Here is an 18,673-nt window from a genome sequence, read left to right as displayed (position 1 = left end):
TGGTGATCCTTTGGAACTACTATTGTTCCTATGGATCCAACAATCATTTGTATGCAAATAATTAAAAAAATTATCTATTTAAGTCATCACCTCTTTCTTGAGCTCCAACAACATTACTTTCTAATTTCCCTATTTATTTCATAATGGCACTAACATTCTCCCAGTTACCCAAATTTGCAAACAAGAAGTCCTCTTCAGGTACTCTTCCTCACCTTCCATATCTACTCTGTTTCCAAGTCTTGTCAATCTTACTTTCTTCAACACCTTTCACATCAGTCTGTGCTTCTCCATTCATATAATGACCCTAATCAATGTCCCCATCACCTCTTACCTAGACTATTACAATGATCTCCTAAAGCATCCTCTTATATAAACTCTCCTTCTTGCCTATCCATTGTTCATAAAGCTGCCAAACTGATATCTCTTTTGTACAAGACTGATCATACTGCTTTCTAGTCAGGATACTTCAAGAATTCCCAAGGCCCCTAAGATAAACTCTAAATTTTTCTCCTTGGCATTTAAAGCCCTTTATCTGGCTCAGTCTAGATATCCAAACTGATTACATAATACTTTCCTTTCCATATTCTGGTTGTTCCCTAATTAAGACATTTCATGCTTCCATGAAAATGCTCTGACCCCCCCCCCCCCAATTCCCTTACATCTGAGGTCAAATAATAAGTTCTGATTTCCCTACTTGTTACTGTGCCCAGCTCCCACTCTCCCAAATTACTTTGTTCATATAATGTATAAACTTGCAGACTGGGTTGCCACAAATCCAAATGAGTGGAATATTTCCTCTAAGAGTTAACATTCCTAGTGTAATCCTCTCAGGGTTAAAAATCATTAAGACAAAGACAGACTATTACCCTTAGATTATTCTTAGAAGAGGGAGAGAGGCCTTGCATTCCCACTCAGATACCCTCCCGATTCTGTTAGGGAGGGAAATAGTGGAATACTTCCAGAGAAGAGGCCTTGCAGTCTTAGTTAGCTATTTGATAATAGACTGTGAGAACAGTAGCTTGGCTTCTCTTGTTTGATAAGTGCTAAACTAAGAAGATAGTAGAGTTCCTTACAAGACCTTGCATACATTAATTCACTTAACAGAAGGTCATTAGAAATCTTCTTCTGATACCCTCACCATCTGGACGGTTAGGTAATATTTTATGAAAACCTTTTAGTCTTCTCTTTGTTGCTGGGTAGATTTTTCATGTAAAGATTGTAACTCTGAAAACCTTAACCAATCAGGCTGGAAGAGAGGGGGTTAGGGAGGGGGGAATTGTGCTAGGCCATATAATTTTGCTTGACTGTCACATAGGGCAGCTCCTTGATCTTCACTACCTTTGTGAGACTTGGAGTATGCCCTTTTCTTGAGAAAAGTCAAAATAAACTTTCCTTTTTTGCTCAGAGTCTCCATATTTTTTAGTGAATTTTTATCCCACACATAAATGTGGCCAGATCCAAGTGAAATGACATTGGGGGGATGGGACAGCTAAGTGACTCAGGGTAGAGCACTGGCCCTGGAATCAAGAGGACCTGGGTTCAAATCTAGTCTCATACATTTACTAGCTATGTGGCACTGGGTAAGTTGCTTAACTCAGACTACTTCACAAAGAAATAAAAATTTAATTGGAAAATGTTTAACAAAATAAATAAAAATGTAATACAACACAAATAATGTTAATTAGTGGTTTTCTAAGTCAATATGCAGCCCAAAAAGATCTGTTTCCATTTGAGTTTGACACTACTAGTGTACAGAGAATCAGCCTAGAAGCCAGGAAGACCTGGGTTCAAAATCCATCTCTAGAACATCTTGGATAAATCACATAGCCTAGGCAACCAAGACAATAAATTACAAAGAAGTCAACTGGGTTAGAAATTTCTTCATTTAAAAGTTTCACATATCAATAAAATCAGGTTCAGTTCTTATACCTGTCACTACATATACTGTATTTACTTATCTGAGAATACATTGCACTCTCCTGGCCCTTCTCATCCAGAAAAAGTTATCACTTCATTTTTACCCTTAACAAAGAATATAATCCTGCAACACCTTAATAGACTATCTCTCCCCTGAGTATTTAAACTGTTTACTCCCATCTCACCCCACTAAAGAAATTTCTATTTCTTTATATTTAGCAAAGATGATTCTTAGAAAATGGCCATACAGTTCATCACGTGGTCAGGATTCAAAGTCTTATATAACAAAATGTCTCTTATAAGCATTGCACAAGCTTACCTGTTCACAAACATCACGGCACATTAAGTTATCCTTTGCATGGTAACAACATAAAGCACCTAAGGAGAAAAAAAACCTGTTAACTAAATCCACCACATATAATGTACAATAAGTACCCTACTTTTAATTAAAACCCCATTTTTTAAATCACAATTTTCTCATTTTTAGAAAAATCTACAAGATTAGCATTGTTTTTTTTTATTTTTATTTTTTAGGGTTTTCCAAGGCAAATGGGGTTAAGTGGCTTGCCCAAGGCCACACAGCTAAGTAATTATTAAGTGTCTGAGACCGGATTTGAACCCAGGTACTCTTGACTCCAGGGCTGGTGCTTTATCCACCATGTCACCTAGCCGCCCCAAGATTAGCATTGTTAACAGTTCTCTTACCACTTATGGTCTTCCTCTAGCTCATCAGTGTACTTTTTAAAGAAGTTAGCAACCAGAAATGAACACAAAACAGCAGCTCAATGATGGTTCATCTCTTTAATTTGGACACTATAACATTTATTTATGCATTCTAAGATTAATTTGAGATGAAAATAAAGTAAATTTCAAAATAATAAAGACAATTAGATGACAGGAAGAAAGTATAATTAAAGAGCAAACAACAAAAATTATGTACAAGTTTTTGGAAAACGGCTTTGAAGTGAAATTTTATTATACTATAACCATTTATATATTTTTATTTTAGAAAATGTTTTTTAAACCACATTACTTAATATCTGCTTCACTTTCCTCATTAAAATATAAATAACTTTAACTTCCTCCCTAAAGACATCGAACTAAAAAAATAACATATATATATATATATATATCTCCTAAATTAACTAAAAATACAAACAAAATCAGAAAACATGGCTGATCTGCAAAGATCCTCTGCATTCAAAGGACAGATTCCATAAACATCTACCTGGTTAATGAGTCATCCTAAGAGGTTAACAGACCTTTTAAAATATGATTTATAAATCAAAAATTTCAGAGAATTTCAGAAGTCAACTAGTCTAACATGAAACATTCTAAGAAATAGCAACACAGAATCCACTTGAAGATCTCAAATGAAAGGAAACTGGTTTCCTCTGAGAACAATCCAATACACCATATCCTGCTTTAGTTTTAGGAAATTTTCTTTATTTTGAGCCAAAATTAATTTCCCTGAAATTTCTATGCTACTGCTCCTAAATTTGTTCACCTGTATAAAACTAATCTCTCTTGCCTATGTCAAGTAAAGTATTCTCTAAGAAAAAAAATCCCTAATTTCTTCAAATGTTTCTTAAAATGGCATGGTTTACTTACCATCATGGGCATTCTGTGCCAAAAAACATATTTTAAAATATTGTTTTCCTTTCCATAATCTAAGACCATGGCATTGAACAAATGCTGACATGATTTATACACTGTTTATTATAGTGAGGGGAATGCTGTGCAAAAAACATCCTCCTCACTGCCTTTTTCAGAACCTTTTTACCCCACTGACTGATCTGACAGGAAACAAGATTTCTGGTGAAGGTCTGGATGCTATGGGAGTCCTTGGTATTTTGGATATAGTTCCCTCCCATATCAGCAAAGAACCACAGTGGCAAAAGCACCAGTATGTGATTTTTCTGGTGACAAATTAATGACAACATGGTCTAGTTAACCTAGGTCTCTCAAAAATTTAGTTGTCAGTAAGGTGATTTGAGTTATTCTACTCAGCCCTGTAACCATACTCCCCCGGAACCCAAAGCCGCATGGCAGACTGTAGGAATAACACCACTGGATCACTAGTTAAGCATGGTTTATGGTTGGAATTACAATGGTATCTGAACATCTTTGAACCTCTGATTTCCATTCGTGATTAATGAAAACATTCTTGGCAAATGCTTTTACTCTGGTCCTTCTTGTGCTGTTCTAAGAATTTCACCTCAAACGGCAGAATAGGAATGCCTCCAGTAGTCCTCTTAATCATGGCACCAGTTCTAGAAACCAACAAAATAGAACTCGGAACCTATTCCATTATTCCTAGCTGGGGTATCCAGGCCATTTGCGTATGCTCTGAATATTTTGATTTTTTTCTAAGTAAATGCTTCAGGCCTGCAAGACATTTAGCTGAGAGCAGCGAAGAGGTACCAAGAGGCAGGGGGTGGGACAGACAGTATCTCACCCCATTTTGGACCACCAACTCAATCCCAAGATCAAGTTTTTTAACTGCAGCAACTTTTAGACAAGCTTTTGGAGCTGGAATTACTGCAGCTGCTGGCACCAGACTAGCTCTTCAGTGGGCCCTCATAAAAGGATTTAAAGTATGCTCATTCCAATTACGGGGCCTCCAGAAGAATCCTTTATTTTTATGTCATGACAAAATAACATACCTTATAATACTCTAGAAATGGCCTAATTAATGGTGATTTTATAATCTAGCCTCATTCTAGACATAACTTTTTTTGACTACCACTTCAAGGTACTTATCATCTTCCAACTCTTTTCAATCTCAGAACAAGAAGAACAAAGTTAAACTATTTATAAAACACTTCTAGCACCTCAAGAAAAATAATCCATTATGTAAGTTCCAGTTAAAATGTAATGAACTCAACTGGTTTTAGCAGCAGACAAGATAGTGGTGTAGCAAAAAGAAATACACTGTGCTCTGTTCCCCTCCCCAAACTCCTTCGGGTTTAGAAATATTTGTTCTTCATTTCTGAAGAGGACTCTGACATCGGGGGAGCTAATGTCATGACAAGCACATGAACTAAATTTGAGTGGGGGGGTGCTGTGCTAAGTCACCAAGCTTCACTTTTTCCTCCAGTCATTTGAATCCAGTGGTCAGATAGGAGTCAAGACAACTAGAGACCAGTGCTCGGCGAGTTTGAATCTAACTGGACACGTCACACTTGCCAGCTGTGTGACCTTGGGCATGCCACTTAACCCTGATTGCCCCACATCTAGGGCCATTTTCAGTGGTCCTGATTCATATCTGGCCACTGGACACAGATGGCTCTGGAGGAGAAAGTGAGTCAGTGACTTAGCACAGCACCCCCTTCCCCACTCAAATCCAATTCATGTGCTTGTCATGACTCCACCTCCTTGATGCCATGGTCTTCAGGTCTAGAAAACACACCCGACTAAAGCTTGATTAAGAAATCCAAGAAAAAAAAATCAAGAATCATTTTTCCAGCCCAAATTAACAAAGGGAGATAAATCTGTAGACACAGAGAAATCTGTTAGACAATGATGACAGAGTCTGGCCAGGAGCTAATCCCACCCAAACATTCCAGAACAAGGTGAGTTTGTACACAGGGCAAGAAAGAAGTCAATGTTTATTAGGCACTGACTCTATGTCAGACACTGTGTTAAGCACCGTACACATTACCTCATACAACCCTCACTATGACCTTTGGGAGGTGTGTGCTTTTATTCTCATTTTCAAGTTGAGGAAATTGGAGCAAAGATTATAAAATTTGTCAAGTGTCATGAAGTTAGCAAATGTCTAACTGACTCCAGGTCTTCCTAACTCCAAGTCCACTACTGGTCCAGTCCAGGTCCAGATTCAACATAAGGGGCCTAAACTTGCTTAGTTACAAACTGGCAGCTCTGTCATTTATTACTTGGTTCAGTGACAGACTTGAGGTAGACTGAGGAAAAGACCTGCACCTAAGAGAACTAAGTTCAGAAGAAGTAGTTGTATTGCTTTAACTCCAGAAGTGGAAAAGGGTTTGCAATCCCTTCTCCAGACCACTGTGGGGTGTAGAGGAATAATCAGAGAAGGGGAGTCCTTGAGTTGTCACTCTAAACCAAGAGTTTTCCAGCTGGCTGAGAGTGGCTGAGTCCAGTAGGAGTCTCCTGAAGTTCCATAGGTCTGTTCAAAGGTAGGAAACAGGCTGGAAGAATGAACAAAAAATTTCCACCATAAAAAAACTGTTACAGGGACGCTTAAGATAAATCTCAAAGAAGAAAATTAAGTCCAAAATATCTATAAAATCTCAAAGAAAAACATAGACTTGACACAAGAATTCCTGGAATAGATGAAGCAAAAGTTAAATAATTAAAAAAAAAAGCTTAAAATGGTTTTATAAATGAAATGAGATTGCTGGGAGGTGAGAGAGGTAAAGGAGGCAGTTGGAAAAGAAATAAAAGCTATGGAAAAAAGAACTGGAAAGATAATTAACAGTTTGCTCAAGCAACAAATACCTGAAAATCCTCAACTGGACCAAATAGAAGCCAGGGACTCCACAAGACAAGAAGAAATATTTATAAACAAAGTCAAAAGAATGGAAAAGATAGAAGATACTATAGCTAGCTCATAGCCCACAAAACAATTGGACTGCCTGAAATCATAACCAAAATTGAGCAAAAAGTCAAAAAAGAAAACTGTCCAGATCTTTTAGAGTCAAAGAGCAAAGAGGAGATAGAAAAATCCAGTGGTTGAATCCTAAAAGAAACTGCTAAATGAAAACTCCCAGAACAAAGTAGCCAATAATCTAAAGACTCCAAGTCAAAGAAAAAATAATACAATCAGCAAGAAGAGTTCAAGTACCAAGAAACCACAGGCAGGATGATTCAAAATTTAGTATCCACTCAAAGAAATAAAGAGCTTGGAAGACCATTTTCCAGAACACGAAGGATATAGGTTTACAACCAAGAAAAAACTCAGTAAAACTAAATATAATCCTGGAGAGGGGGAAAAATGGACCATTAATGAATTTGAAGACTTCTAAGCATTCTTGACAAAAAGATGAGAGCTGCACATAAATTCTGAAGTGCAAACACAGGAGTCACGAGAAATATAAAAAAGGTAAACATGAATAAAGAATCAAAGGACTAAATAAGGAAAATTTATTTACATTCTAATATAGGGAGATAATACCAAGTACTCTATCATCAGAATTTAATTAGACAGGCCTGAGGTTTTTATGTCTTGATGATCTAGAATAGAAAAGAGAGAAAATATATTGGGAGTAAGGGGATGGAGGGAAGGAGAGTAAGGTTGGGGGAAATTACATCATAAACTAGAGTCCACAAGTAGAAGTTAATATAAAAAGGAAAGAAAGGGTGGGGAAGCGGCTGAGATTCAAACCTTACCTATCTGAATTTGTGGATGGTGGGAAGAACACAGTTGGTGCGTACACTGAAAATATTTCATTCAAAAAGGAAATAGGAGAGAAAAAGGAACAGGGGAACATAAAAGGGAGGGAAGATTATGTGAGGGATTTGATCCTAAGCAATCCAAACTATAAGTAGGTACAAAAATATTTATTGCTAACTTAAGATGGTAAGAATATGTGCTATAATAAAAGACAAATAGTTTTGAAGAAAGTAGGGAAGACTTGTGCAAACTAATGCATTGTAAAATTAGTAGGACCCATAAAACAATTTTTACAATGACAATATTATAAAGTTAAACACAAGTGTGAAAGAATTAAGAACTCTTATCACCTTCTTATAGTAACCAACCACAGCTCCATAGGACTCATAATGAATATGCTTCCCAAACTTTCTGATATGGAGAGATGATGGGTTCAGACTACAGAATGGGGAATAATTTTTTTTGGATATGTCCTTGCTTGACTATTCAAATCTGTAACAGGGGTGGCTGTTTTTCCAATGAGGAGTGGGTAAGACTAGGAGGTGAATTTTTACCGATTGAAAAAAAATTAGTTTTTAAAAGGCATAATGTTCAAAAATTATTTCTACAAATATTTAGTTTCAGAAACAACCTGGGTCTGTCAACCCAGGTTAAGCCAAGGTAAGTCTGGAAAGGCCCATTACCAATAAGTTCACCATGACAACAGAAATTAGTTATGACAAATCATGAAAAAACAAAACACACAAAATTTCTTCCTATATTCTGTTGTCCCCTTTTGCTTCTTCTGTTCTAGGGTCAGAATTTAGAAATGGGAACAGAAAAGCACAATGAAATAGTTTCTAGTTCATTTGCAAACAATTTCGGTACTTAATGTAAGATCCTTTCAGTGCAGCTAGGTGGTGGCCCTGTAATCAGGAGTACCTGAGTTCAAATCTGACCTCAAGACACTTAATAATTACCTAGCTGTGTGGCCTTGGGCAAGCCACTTTAACTCCATTGCCTTGCAAAAAAAAATAACAAAAAAAACCCCTTAAATATAAGATCCTTTTCCAACAATGAAGATGACATACTCAGGAGGAAGTAAACTTTAATGATCCTAGCCCAATAGAGACATCAGAGGTCAGCTGGTTCAAATTTCTCATTTCACAGAAAAATCTTCATTACAAATAAAACCAGCTAATTACACCTTAAAACTATCCTACACAAGGAAATTACAGCTAAAAGAAATCCAGTTCACAGGTTCTTCTTGGAGATATAAATGAAGGAATAATGGAATAAAAGAATTAGAAGGGCTATCACTAGCTATATAACCCAGCTCCTAGCCAAAGATGGCAGAACAGAGTATTGGGTGGAAGTTGGAAAGAGAAGGAAAAAAAAAAACTTTTTCTATTAACTAGAGCCATCTAAAAGTGAAGGTTTTGGAAGTCATGGACTAAGTTCTCCTTCCTTGAAGGGTTTCAAATAGAGGCTATTTGACTACCAAAGCATCTTTAGTACGGTTTTTACTTGGGATAGGAGTTGAGTTATATAGCTAGTGACAGTCCTTCCAATTCTTTTATTCCATTATGCCTATTCATCTTTCAAGGCAGAGCTCCAGTTCCCTTTCCCCAAAAAAGTAATCTTCTCATATGAACTTCTGTTCTAATCTCTCATAGTTTCTGAACTCCTAATGCACATGATCACATTATTTTGTTCTAACTGCCCTATGAATATATGTTAATTTTATCTTCTCTAGTAGAGTTTTGAATGACAGGACCAAGTCTAATACTTATTTTATATTCCTTTTGTCCCAAACCCCAGCTTTCTCTATTACCCCTCAAAAGCCTACAAATATGTTAGGCAGATTATAGAATGGTAAAAAAAAACCTCAATAAATAATAGATTTGTGACAATCGTTTTGTTTTATTTAGGATCTTCTAAAGAGAATTCTTTATCTGTAATACTTTTTTAAAGGGATGATTTTATTTCCCTATTGTGATTAAATATTTCAAGTAAAAGTATTCCAATTTCCTCTACTCACCTACTGAGATAGTAGCATCCAATAGTATTCACCTATTTTCTGCATATTTAGGAACATAAAGTTCAGTAGATTAAAATCACATAAGAAAATATTTTAGAAAGCAATCTGGAATTATGCAAGGAGAGTCCAAAGAATGCAATATAAGACTTATAAAAAAGATTACTGCCAGAATAATTATATTTACAAAACTATGTATAAAACTATCATTTGTGATATTAAAAATCCATTAACAAAATATATGCTTATGAATGGCTGAGGAATACTGAATATGAAGAGTTCAAACAAATATGGAAAATACATATGATAAAGTGTGAAAGCCAAAATAACAACTACAACAGTTTAAATAAAGATTTATGGGGAAAAAAAGGAAAAAAAAGATTTATGGACAACAAAACTCTGGAAAAATACTCTGGTCAATGTTAGGATCATACTATCAAAGTTCAAAAAACAGCCTTTCTTTTAACATTCTATAAATAGTTTCTAGGGAATATACTTTGTGTGTGTGTGTGTGTGTGTGGGGGGGGGTTCATCTAGAGTTTCTTTTGGGAGCTGTCTGTGTTGTCAAAAACAAAAGGTACCAATAAAAACGTTTCTAAAGGGGTAAACAGAAAAATAGTCACGTTTTCCCTCTACTGAAAAATAATATTTTGGTTAAAAGTTTTGCCTAAAATAAATTTTCATGGTGAAAGCTATTACACAACACTCTTAAGGTTATATAATATGGCTGTAACTACAATACAACGAACTTTTGCAGAGTTTCTATTTCCAAAAGTCATTATAATTGTGCAATCTAAAAAATCTCCTAGACTTAACCAGTTATAATTTCTAAAATCAAAGACTCTATTGTATAGAATACTAAAATTCTCCATCAGTTTAACTTCAATTGATTACAGCATTCAAAAAACATACTGTTCAGGTGAATATAATTTTCAGGGTAACAATTCAAACTTTTTATTTCAACCACCTTTAAAAATATTTTTATATTGTTTCCTTAAACTTTCCTGTCTTATTAACTATCAGTATTGATTCCCTTTTCTGCCTAAGGATCTTGCAAGTGTCCAAAGATCTCCAGACATTTATGTGAATCTTCCCCTCAAAATTATATATCCTTCCCCACATCTCCTCTTTTACAGAATTTCTAGCAAACATCCTAAAGAGAACCAGCACTAGCCTTTATCAGACCACAAATGTCACTAAAATACATGCTAAGTTTCATCCTCAGTTCAAATTCGGAATTAGAAGTGAGGGACTTTAAGGACAGTAGTCTTGTTTTTCCCTTTTTTAAAAGTTTTTTTTTTTAAAAAAAGGAATGGGTAAGCGGTGTTTCAACTCAGGGAATAAAGTCATTCCAGTAGAAATAAAAACAAATCCTGGTCAGAATGGGGATACGCAGATGCCCAAAAATAGAGGTTCTTTTTTTTTTCTTTTTGGTGTCTGGGACCCCTTTGGCAGATGGGCGATTCCTGCGCACTGGCCCCCTTCTAGGAATCGTGCTTTTTAGGGAAAATAAAGCTGCGTCGCCCCTCCCGCATCCCAGGTGGTGGAGCCCCGGTGAAGCCTCTCCCGAAGTCCGTCAGGGACTGACCCTAAGCGCCCACCTGGGCCTGTTGCAAGGAGCAGCCCGGCAAGGTCCCTGCCCCGCGGGCCGCCCGGGCCGGGGTGAAGTGGGCCCGGCCCCGGGGGGCGGCGGGGAGCCCGGCTCCGGGGGGCGGCGGGGGGCCCGGCCCCGGGGGGCGGCGGGGGGCCCGGCTCCGGGAAGCAGGGGGGCCCGGCCCCCGGGGGCGGCGGGGGGCCCGGCTCCGGGAAGCCGGGGGGCCCGGGAGCGCGCGGCGCGGGAACTGGGGTCCGGCCAGTTAAAGGCTCGGCGGCGGGAGATGGGGGCACGCGCGCCGGCCAGGGCCGGGGGGGGGGGGGGACGGGAGCGAGGCCCGACGGGAGGCCCAGTCCCGCAGCCCACCGGGGTGACTTCGGCCCCACCCGGGCTCCCTCCCCGCGGGGCCGGGGTCGCAGCTGCCCATGCGCGGGCACCGTCCGCCACTGCCCAGAGGCTTCGGGCCGGGACCCCTCCGCCATGTTGGAAAAGTCCAGGGGACGGGGTCCGGCCCCAAACCCCCTTCAGACTTACCCGGAGTGCCGGGGACCAGCCCCGCGGCGGCCTCCGCCACAGCTGCCGCCGCCAGGAGGAGGACCAGAGAGCAGCGCGGGGCCGGGGCCGCCGCCGCCTCCTCCATAGTGCGGGCCGGGCCGGGTCGGGCCGGGCCGGGTCTCCGACCGAGCTACCTCTCCCCCCAGACCCAGACTGGCCCTCGGCGTTCCGGAAGAGGCCCCATCCGCTTCCCTCCCGCTGATTGGCTGCGGGGGCGCCAAGCCCCGCCCCCGTCCTCGCGGAGATTCCTAACAGTCCTGGCGTCTGGAACGCGGCCCGGGGAGAGGCTGGGCCGGGAGGGGGCCGAGGGGCGCCTGCGCATTGTGGCTTGCGGCGGCCCCGCGCGCCTGTGCGAGCGCCGGGCTCCTCCGGGATTCAGAGCTGGCCCCGAGCCTGCGCTCTCCCGCGTCTTCCAGCTAGACCCTTCCACTTAACACTTTTTTTTTTGGCGTGTGTGCTCCTTGTAGGCAGGAACCGGCCTTGTATACCCCCTGCTCTTGGGGCAGTGCCTAGCCCAGGGGCAACCCCCACTAGGGATGCGCGTTGAGTGTTCCAAGTTCTTTAGTCATCCATTTAAAAATGAAAAGTAAAAAAATAAAAAAAGTAAAAAGTAAACAGGAGAGACACTAGGAAAAGGGTGAAGTAGATGATTCCTGCTCTATGCTCCTGACCCTTCCCTTGAACCTGTGCCTTCTCATCCAAGTCTCCCGTACAAGGACTCAAGGTAACATACTTGTATTATGCCACCTCTCAAAAAATGCAAAAGACTCAAAAGATGCAAGGATTCTGCCTTGTTCTGCATTACAAAGGACACGGGCATGGCCGTGATCTGTACTGGAGCATTGGAGTATCGGAGCCCACAAGCTGGGTTACTTTTGGTGGGCCATGAGGACTGGAGTGCCTTGGCCCAATAGAGCAATTCCTTGTTTTCCGTGGCAGCAACGTGGGAAAAGGAATGGTCGAAAGAATGAGATGTGCTGGGCAGGGCCAGTGCAAGCTTGGACCTCAGGCCCCTGACTACTCCTGTTGTGTTTTATTCTTTTGGGGGGGAGGTTGGTCTTAGAAGTCTAAATAGTGATCCTGAAATAGATATTTCTAGCCTTGGAAGGCATCCTTGTGATATTGAGAATTCAGGAGCTCCTGGTTCCATCAGTAGGAAGTTTCTGCAACTATATCCATCTCAGAGAAGATAACCTTAAATGTAAGCCCTGATCTGCCAAGAACGCAGATCTTGAGAGCATTGTGCTTATAAAACCGAAGTGAAAGTTCCACAACCCCAGGAAGTATTTCATGTCTGAATGTTTTAAGTATCAGCCAACTAGCAATTTGGAACCATTCCCAAAAGATCAATCAAACTATGTTATACTCTGATCCAAGCAATTCCACTTCTAGGTCTGGATCCCAACAGATTATTACAAAAAGGGAAAAGGACCCATATGTACAAAAATATTTATGGCAGCTCTTATGATGACAAAGAATTGGAAATTGAGGAGATGTCCATCAGAGAATGGTTAAATAAGTAGTGATAGATGAATTGAATAGAACACTATTGTATATAAGAAATGATGAACAGATGGATTTCAGAAAAATCTAGGAAGACATATGCAAAGTGAAATGAGGATATTGTATATAGTAAGGAACAACATTATGTGATGATCAACTACGAACAACTTAGCTCTTCTCAGTAAAACGGTGATCCAAGATAATTTCAAAAGGCTCATATTGGAAAATACTATCCACCTCCAGAGAAAAAGCTGATGGAGTCTGAATGTAGATTGAAGCATACTGTTTTCACTTAATTTTTTTGTAGTTTTTCTCCTTTTGTTCTGTTTCCTCTTTTATAACATGACTAATATGGAAATATGTTTTATGTGATTGCACATATATAACCTATATCAAATGGCTTACTATCTATCTTAGGGGGGAGAGAGAGGGAGAAAATTTGGAACTCAAATTTTTAACTTAAAAAATAAATACTAAAAATTGTTTTTACATGTAATTGGGGAAAATATTTAAAGGAAAAAAGTATCAACCTCTTGGGAGTTACTGTATGAAGCTTTAAGTCTTTAACCATGTACAATTATAAGTCTTTTGGGACTGAAGTATTACTTTTATGTAGGGAGATATTAATAGCTAGTCTATGCTTGATCTACATTATATATTAAGCACTTTTCTATATCTTTTGGGGGAAAGTCTAGACTTGAATTTTACCTAAACCATATGTGATTTTCCTCCAGGGTTCTCCAGTGGAGGCTTAAAGAACTATACACAATGAGGGAAAGAATCTGATCCTTTTCAGAGTTTAGGTTTCATGGTTAAGCTCAATGTACCAAAATGAGCCCAGAGCAAGGGTCTGACAGTGGAAGAGGGAAGTGTGCTGTCCTCTCCTCCTCCCAACCAAAGAGTCTATTGTTATACTCACAAAGGAATCAAAATGGACAAGATTCCCCTCACTCTTTAGTGAATCCTAAAATTCTGCAATCTTAATAGCACCACCCTCTTGTTCAGACTCCCCTTAAGGGAACTGGAGAAGCTAAGTGGCATCAGGGATAGATGGAACCTGGCATATAACACTAATTAGTTTGTTATTCTGGGCAAAACTCTTAACCTTGTTTGTCATAGTTACCTCAATGAGGTAAGGAAAAGGAAATGGCAAACCACTACAGGGTCTGCTAGGAAAACCTCAAATGGGATTACAAAGAGCTGGACACTACTCAAAAATGACTCAAAAATAAGAAAAGAGAAAGAAGCTTAGAGGCTACTAGACAAGGAACCCTTGACAACCTGGTGTGGCAGGACTAGGTTAACTATGGATGCCACAATTGATTTCTTAATGCCCAATATGAATGATTTTTCCCATAATCAGTATTTGTTAAAGAATGCACATGTAGCATGGAATATGGGGAATATGGCTTGTAGAAGAGATACATCCTTAGTGTCTCTTCTTTCCACCCTTTTCCAAGAGAGACTGTTTTCTACTAGGAAGAAAAGCAAGAGATTGTCAACAGAGCTTACTCTGCTCTCCTCCCAGAGAGGGAATGTTGGACTTAGACTTTTATCTATCTTCTCCTTTAAATATTATTAATATAAGAAACAAAAGTTTCTGGGTTAAGCTAAACTCCTCAGCTTTATTTGTTGATGGAGATGGAGGGCCCCAAACTTTATATCTAAGACTTTACACCCTTAATAACAAATGCCAGTTTCATAATAATTACTCAGCAAGTAGGAAAAAACCCCATTTATTCAAATAGATAACCAAATAGAAATTGAAGAAAATATACATATGAAAAATATATACCAGCCAATAGAATAGAGGAGCTGTCCCATTAGGAATGAGGTACAGTTCTATTAGAGAAATCCCTAGATCTCCCCTAAGAGAATAGGGAGATGACTGAAGTTCTACCTGTCAGCTTCTCCCAGAGTCTTTTTCTCTCTTCACCTGAAGAGAGGTTATCACCCATCTTCTCTCTCTCTCTCTCTCTCTCTCTCTCTCTCCTGTCTCTCTGTATCTGTTTCTGTGTCTCTCTCTTTTTTTGTTTCTCTGCCTCTCTGTCTCTCTGTTGAAGAGATCTGATCTGTCTTCTCTCAATGCTTACCCACCATCTCTCATATAGGCATAGGGTATTGATGTTCACCAATGAATAAAAGTTCAATACAGAGGGGCAGCTAGGTGGCACAGTGGAGAGAGCACTGGCCCTGGAATCAGGAGGACCTAAGTTCAAATATGACCTCAGACGCTTAAGAATTACCTAGCTGTGTGACCTTGGGCAAGTCACTTAACCCCATTGCCTTGCCCCCCAAAAAGGCCAATACATTTGGTCCTTTGAAGAAGGGTTACAAATATAAATGTACATATAAATCATACACATTTGTAATTGTTTTCTGACCTATCTTAGAGATTCAAGATACCTACCATATGAATAATTAAATAAAAAGATCTGAGTGAATGTTTGCGTGATTACTATATCTCTAGCAACGTCAAAATCTTTTTCTTTTTTTTAGGTTTTTTGCAAGGCAAATAGAGTTAAGTGGCTTGCCCAAAGCCACACAGCTAGGTAATTATTAAGTGTCTGAGGTCAGATTTGAACTCAGGTACTCCTGACTCCAAGGCCAGTGCTCTCTCCACTACACCACCTAGCCACCCCCCCAATTACATTTTAATCTATCTCAAAAACTGTGTTTGATAACTCTATTGTAAAGAGCCTCCATTTGTATATGCAAACTTTATGCATAGTCTTACCTTTTTCCTTCTTAGAATGAAATAATTTATTTAGACAGGCTCTTGCTGCTGAATATAAGGAGAGGAAATTAATCACTTTTCCATTACAAATTATGCCTTACAAAACAAAGATATCACTAAAGTATCTCTTTCCACAAGCATATAATCCTCTCATACTCATAGCATACTAAGAAGTCTGGGGAACCAAAATGGTGGCGGGGAGCCAAGATGATGGCTTGAAGGCAGCATTTCCTGGAGGACTCCTTCCCCCCAAACTCCAAAAGCCATCAAATTATGACTCTAACCAAAATTTAGCGGGGCAGAACCCACAGAAAGATTGAGTGATAACGTTTTCCCAGTCCAAGATAACTTAGAAGTTCTGCAGGAAAGGTGTTTTTCACCAAGACAGGAAATTGGAAAAAGCCCTGGGCACAGGGCACCTTGGGGACAGCTTGAAGGGGTGGAGAGAAAATCCTGCTAGACCAGAATGAGTGTGGAGTGAGGGAGCACCAGCCGCAGAATCTTCTGCGAGAATCTGGAGAGGGCAGTCTGCACCCCCAGAGCACAGCCCACAGATGGTAGAGGGGTTGGGGAAGAATGCAGAGGTTTCTCTGCTCTCCCTCCGGGTAGGACTCTGCTGTTTGCCCACACTCAGATCTGGGCTTCCATGCTAGGTAGCCAAGTGCAGCCCCAGGGCAGAGGGAAGTGTGGGGGTCATATACATATCAAAGCACGGGCAAGAGAGCATAAGACCTTGGAGGAATAAAGGTCCCAGTGGGGTGTCCCCCCCAAAAAAACCCAAAGCTGTGGAAGTGCTGTAAATTGATCTTGGGCTGAGGAATTTAGTAAATAACAGAAAAAGAAGAATCTGACCATAGAGAATTAGTTTAGTCCCATGGAAAATCAAAACACATACTCACCTGCCAAGTGCGGCTGCCCAGTCTGGGGAGCTCCACCGGGGCTGAGTCCTCGTGGCCGCCGGGCCTCCTCCCTTGGCCCCAGAGATGGCGGCCTAGCCCCGGCGGAGCTGTCCCCCCAGGTCTGGGCAGGCGGAGCCCTGCAATGCGGGGCCCACGTCAGGGCTGCGGAGAACCGACCCTCCATCTTCGAGATGGTGGCGCAGGACAGCCTGATGGCCGCCGTGGGGCCTGCACTGCAGCATGGGGCCAAGGTGCTGGCCGAGGCCCGCTACAGCTTCCTCTGGAGGTGGTTTGCCGAGATCTTCACGGGGCTGGACCTGGTGCTGCTGCAGCAGCTGCTCTATGTGCTGGGTGCTGTGGGGAGCCACTCCTCGCTGCTGGGGCTGGAGGCGTGCGCCTGGCCCGCCTGATGGCCCGGGAACCTGCAGGCCCTGCGCGGGCTGGGGGGCCCCCGCAGCCGCCCACCAGTATACGGGAGAAGGTGCAATCAGCTATCAAGAAAGCCTTGCCGTATTGGTCTCCACAGGCCTTTTGTAGGGGTTTTCTCCCTACAGTTCCTCGATTGGTGGTACTCCTCTGAGAATCAAGAAACCATCAAATCTCTGACAATCCCCCTGCACACCTGGACTATAACTCAGATCCCTCTCTGTTGCCAAAGCTGAAGACCGTATGCTCCTTATGTCGCAAAATCCAGGTGAATGAGGTTGTACTCACCACTTCTGGTTATGTGTTTTGTTACCGATGCATATGTAACTAGGTGAGGAGTCAACAAACCTGCCCCATCACAGGTTATGCAACAGAAGTCTAGCACCTGGTTCAACTATACTGCCCTGAAAACTGAATGATCTTGCCAACTGTGCCTGACGGTATGCCTGCCATTCTGCCCTAGTGACGAGTACATGGTACTACTCAGTCAGACCCATCCATCCTAGTTACCCATCTCAGGATCACCTCTACCTTAAAAAGCCTACCTAGCAAAACATTTTTTAAATCAAATACATATTCATTTGAATGTAGTCTATTAATATGCCTTCTAACTCCCTTTCAGAAATTAATGAAAACAGTCAAATTGCTATATGAAGACATAACCAGGAGTCATTAGTGCAGTGGACAATTGTGAGGATCATCTGAAATAAGATCTAGAGTGTACTTTTAATCAAGCTATTTGAGTGCTGACACATGTGGAGGGAGAAAAGATAGAACACTGTCTCCTCTACCTTTGGAGCCACACTAGCCCAAGAAGCATCCAAATAGGGAATTCCATTCATTAGGCAGGCTCCTCTCCAAGGATTAATTTGTCTAAAGGATTTTGCTTTGAATGGAAATTAAACTTTAGAAAATGAGTCACTTTTTCAAATTGACACCCCTTCAGCATTCATTAATGCCTGTCTAGTTTGGATTGTGATTTAGAGTGAATCCTTCACAAGAAGCCACAAAATTTATCTTTTTTTTTGGGAAACCGATTAAGGTCAAATCTTGTATTGGGTTATTTCAAGCAGGCTGAGAAGTCAGAGTCCCAGAATGTTAGACCAGGAAGGGACCTTGGAGATCTCTAGTCCAAGTCCCTTTTCAGAAGTAATTTGCCCACATTCACCCAACCTGGTTACTGTGGAGCCCTGACCTCCTCACCCAGTGCTCTTTTCTCCACTGTGCCACAAATTACAGGGAGCAGAAAAACAGCTTTGTATAAGCAGTTTATTCTAACTCCCTGAGGTATCTGCTAAGCTAGCATGAACATGTCTCACCACTAATTGTGATTTTTATGAAGCCCTCTCTGTAACATACCTCAAAAATAAATTTTGGTTTTATACAACAACAACAACAAAAAAAAAAACAACAAAAAACCACATACTCAGATGATGACAAAATCGAAGCTTCTGTATCCAAAAACCTCTAAAAGAAATAGAAAATGGGCTCAGACTATGGATGAGCTCAAAAAAGACTTTGAGGGGCGGCTAGGTGGCGTAGTGGATAAAGCACCGGCCCTGGAGTCAGGAGTACCTGGGTTCAAATCCGGTCTCAGACACTTAATAATTACCTAGCTGTGTGGCCTCGGGCAAGTCACTTAACCCCG

The 18,673-nt window shown here is 40.9% G+C and overlaps 1 protein-coding gene and 1 pseudogene across 1 annotated transcript in view; one reads left to right on the top strand and one right to left on the bottom strand.

Annotated features, from left to right (window-relative positions):
• Positions 1-11,622, bottom strand: part of RECK (reversion inducing cysteine rich protein with kazal motifs) — an 84,000-nt gene extending 72,378 nt beyond the window's left edge. Inside the window, exons 1-2 of the mRNA XM_074201669.1 lie at positions 11,440-11,622; positions 2,237-2,295 (exon numbers count right to left, since the gene is read on the bottom strand). Coding sequence (XP_074057770.1) covers positions 2,237-2,295; positions 11,440-11,545 — 165 coding nt within the window. The 5' untranslated portion in view covers positions 11,546-11,622. The remainder of the gene's footprint in view (positions 1-2,236; positions 2,296-11,439) is intronic.
• A 4,952-nt stretch (positions 11,623-16,574) lies between these two features.
• LOC141498914 (peroxisome assembly protein 12 pseudogene) lies at positions 16,575-17,574 on the top strand (annotated as a pseudogene).
• The last annotated feature ends 1,099 nt before the right edge of the window (positions 17,575-18,673 follow it).

The sequence above is a fragment of the Macrotis lagotis genome, chromosome X, assembly GCF_037893015.1.
Source record: "Macrotis lagotis isolate mMagLag1 chromosome X, bilby.v1.9.chrom.fasta, whole genome shotgun sequence".
In the NCBI taxonomy this organism is placed as follows: domain Eukaryota; kingdom Metazoa; phylum Chordata; class Mammalia; order Peramelemorphia; family Peramelidae; genus Macrotis; species Macrotis lagotis.
The sequence above is the reverse complement of the archived record's forward strand: the minus strand, read 5'-3'. Positions and strand labels throughout refer to the sequence as shown.